We start from the raw sequence: 3,465 nt of genomic DNA on the forward strand, positions 1-3,465 counted from the left end.
AGCCTCCAGGGTACAGTTTAGTCAAGTAACAGACTTTTAACTGTCCATGAGATCCTTTGCACACAATAATATCTCTCTTTCTTTTCTCTGTATCCATTCCTCTGTAGCGAAATATATAGCGGGTTATATGAACAGATCAATATGCCAAATTAGTACAACGTATTAGTATGACAGTAACTTGCTACACAAACCAGTATGACAGCAACTTAGCACAGAAACAGTTAAAGAAAAACAAATTTGTGGCGAGGGAACCAGAGAACAAAAAAAGAACCGCTTGTACGGTCTTTTCTGCTTTTCACATGATATTCTCTTCTTCTCAATCCATATAACTCTCCATTTTAACACACAATCTCTCAATCCATACAAGTTCCTCAAATAAGTTGCAAAATAATAGCAATCGAAATTTCCCAAAATTATTTAACGAATGGCTGCAGTGGAGCAGAGAGATTGTATTCTGCTGGACAATGATGAAATGGAGTTTATGGAGACGGTGTTAACGTTTGACATGAGCAGCATAGACCAGTGCAGCGAGACTGCCGATGTGGGAGAAATCAGATTTAAATCAAAAAATTTAGATGCTGAAAGGAGGAGAAGAGGGAAGCTCAATAGCAAACTCTTGATTCTTAGGTCACTGGTACCTAAAATTACTAAGGTAAACCATTTTCATTTTCAAATTGATTATTAAATATTAATACCAACAGCTTTTCTTAAAAGAAAAATTGATAGCAACTCCTAGAAATTAATACCATCAGTTTATATGAGAATTAATAATCATATAATTTTTTTTTTTTGAGGAAACAAGAGGGGTCAAGCCCCACTTTATATTAACCAATATCGATTATAGGTGTGAGGTTCTCAGATTGAGAGCCTTGTGCAAAAAATGTAAAGAAAAACTGAACAGACAGAGACCTCAAGGGTTCTGCTGTTACAGGGAATTAAAAAAGAAAAGTAAAAAGTAGAGAAAATAAAAAACAGAATGAGTATGAGATATATAATTGCTATTTTTTGTATAGCTTTATTCTAGCCTAGAGTTATTTCATCCATGGTTTGTGTTGTTTCTTCCATGTATCCTTCCACTCATCTTGTGCATTTCCACTATTTCTTGCACCAGCTGCTATGTTGTTTTGTTTTTGTCCCTAAAATTCCTGTTAAAGCAAGTATTTTTTTTTTGTATTATGCTATTTTGGTATATTTATTGTTGCAATTTTTTTTTGTATTTTAGATGAGCAAGGAATCAACACTCCTAGATGCAATCGATCATATTCAGGAACTCCAAAAGCAAGTATGCGATTTACATACTGAGCTTTCAAAACTGCCTGATCCAAAGTTGGAGAAGAAAGGAAGCACAAGTTCAATCTCTGGGAAATTTCTCAAACCCGAAAGCATTGCTTTTAAGGTAACTACAGACACTAACTTTAATTTTAATTTAGAAAAATCATTATAATCTGGTACTGTTTTCACATAACATTGTTTTATAATTATATTGGACTTTTAACTTTAATCTGTTTCTTATATTAACCATGAGAGACATAAATTTAGTTGCTGAAAAAAAATTATTGTCTGATTTAATTTTTAATGCAATAGGCACAGGTGACATTTGCATCTATGGGTTCATGCAAGTTGCAGCTAACGATGGTCTATGAGAACAAGTTTGGTATATTTACAAGAATAGTTGAAGCATTGAATACATTCAATGCAGCTGTAATAAATACAACCATGGTATCTCTGTTTGATTACTCAGAGGCTGTGTTCTGTGTGGAGGTCTGTTGTTAATCTTTTATTTACTTTTCTTTTAACAATCAACATAATACCATAGAAGAAAAAAAAAATTAAAGAAAAGAAGAAAGAAATAATAAAAAAAATAAGTCATTTATTAATTAATTTATTGTTGTTTGTAGATGAAGGATGAAAAGCAAGAGAGATTGAAAGAACTGATAGATCTTCTTTCAGCTATAGTGGGGGTTAAAATGGTTGAGCAATGAGCATGCTTCGTTCGTAATTTTAATTATAATTTATTAAATAGTTAATTAAGAAATTTTAGATACTGATCAATACTTATTTTAATCTAGTAATTGTCTAATTATTATAATATTTTATAGTAAAAAGAACTTACAGTCATGAATTAAGATTTATCTTATTGATCTGGAACGTATTTAAAGAATATGTAAGAAAAGTAGTGGATTTTTGTACCTGAATGGATTTGTGTGTTTATTCTGGAGAAATGACAAGAAAAAGAAATCCAGTTTTACCTGTTAACACTGCAAAGGAGGCACAAACTGAGCAGTGGGACCCCCTTCCCAGGGGACAAGGAGACATAAACTGGCAGACTGCAACGAATCTTTCAAATAGAAGGGCACGGAGGGTAATTTCTTTCGAATAGAGGGTCACTGCGGGTTACGGGCACGAAATCAGCTTCAAAATTTGAGAGAAATTGGCGATTGGACCATACTGGTATTTCGGTAGCAGCTCGTCAGACGAGGGGAGTGGTAATTTTTGCAAAAAAACCCTCAGCCTTTCACTTTTTTCACAAGGAGAGAGCGGCAGTTAGAAACACTTGAATTTACTTTTGGTACATTGCTAAGTTTTAATTCGTTTCCTAGTGTAAGGAATTGAAGGGTGGAAATTGGAGAAGAGATCAGATATTCTGATAAAAAGGAGCGGTTGTCAGGAAATATGGTGGAAAGTTACCAAGAGACCCTCCAGCTTTGAACATTTCACATTTGTGAAGGAATGAGTAGCAGCGGAGCTTTATTGTTTTGTAAGTTTATTTTTAGAATATTAATGATTAGATAGCACTTTTATTTTCTTAGCTTTTTCAATTCTACGATATTGTAATGGTTTTAGAGTTTCTAATATAATTCACCTACGGTTTCAACTCAAAAAAAGAAGAAGAAAGAATGGAATTCTGACACTGTTTCTGAAATTTGAACGCTCGATCCGGTCTCTGTGCTGGTTCCGGAACGGAACGGAACGACAAGGTCTCGTATCATTTATTATGCTTTTACCAGCACTCCTTTCATCATTAAATGCGTGTAAAACTAAGTGGTTGGTTATCAACTATATCTGTATCGCATAGCATTTTTTTTTTTTTTTTTTTTGTGTATCCTTATATTCAAAATATTTAGCATTAATATTCTTCTTTTGAAAAGCTTCACAATGTTGTGTGTATTTTATAAATGCATATGTTCATATATTATATTGAACACGTGATCATACAACTAAAAATACTAATTCAAAAAACAAAAATGCCAAAATAGCTGATCGAATACATGCTTTCACAATTCAGCCTGAACACGTGTTCATATGAATTCAGATTGAGTTGAGAATGCATATATTTGCAGTTTATTCTTAAAGCATTTATTAATTGTCATGCGTTCAGTCTATTTATTTTGATATTTAAAAAAAAAATTAATTTGTCTGAATAATAAACTTAGAATTACTTATGAGCACATGAGTTCGAGAAAT

At 32.7% G+C, this 3,465-nt stretch overlaps 1 protein-coding gene across 1 annotated transcript; it reads left to right on the forward strand.

Moving 5' to 3' along the window:
* Positions 1-495: 495 nt before the first annotated feature.
* LOC144552906 (transcription factor UDT1-like) lies at positions 496-2,234 on the forward strand. Its single transcript, XM_078300934.1, has 4 exons — positions 496-652; positions 1,223-1,396; positions 1,585-1,761; positions 1,899-2,234. Exons 1-4 carry the CDS (start codon positions 506-508, stop codon positions 1,980-1,982), a joined length of 582 nt encoding a protein of 193 aa, XP_078157060.1. The 5' UTR covers positions 496-505; the 3' UTR covers positions 1,983-2,234.
* Positions 2,235-3,465: the final 1,231 nt, after the last annotated feature.

The sequence above is a fragment of the Carex rostrata genome, chromosome 4, assembly GCF_964058835.1.
Source record: "Carex rostrata chromosome 4, lpCarRost1.2, whole genome shotgun sequence".
Classification (NCBI taxonomy): Eukaryota; Viridiplantae; Streptophyta; class Magnoliopsida; order Poales; family Cyperaceae; genus Carex; species Carex rostrata.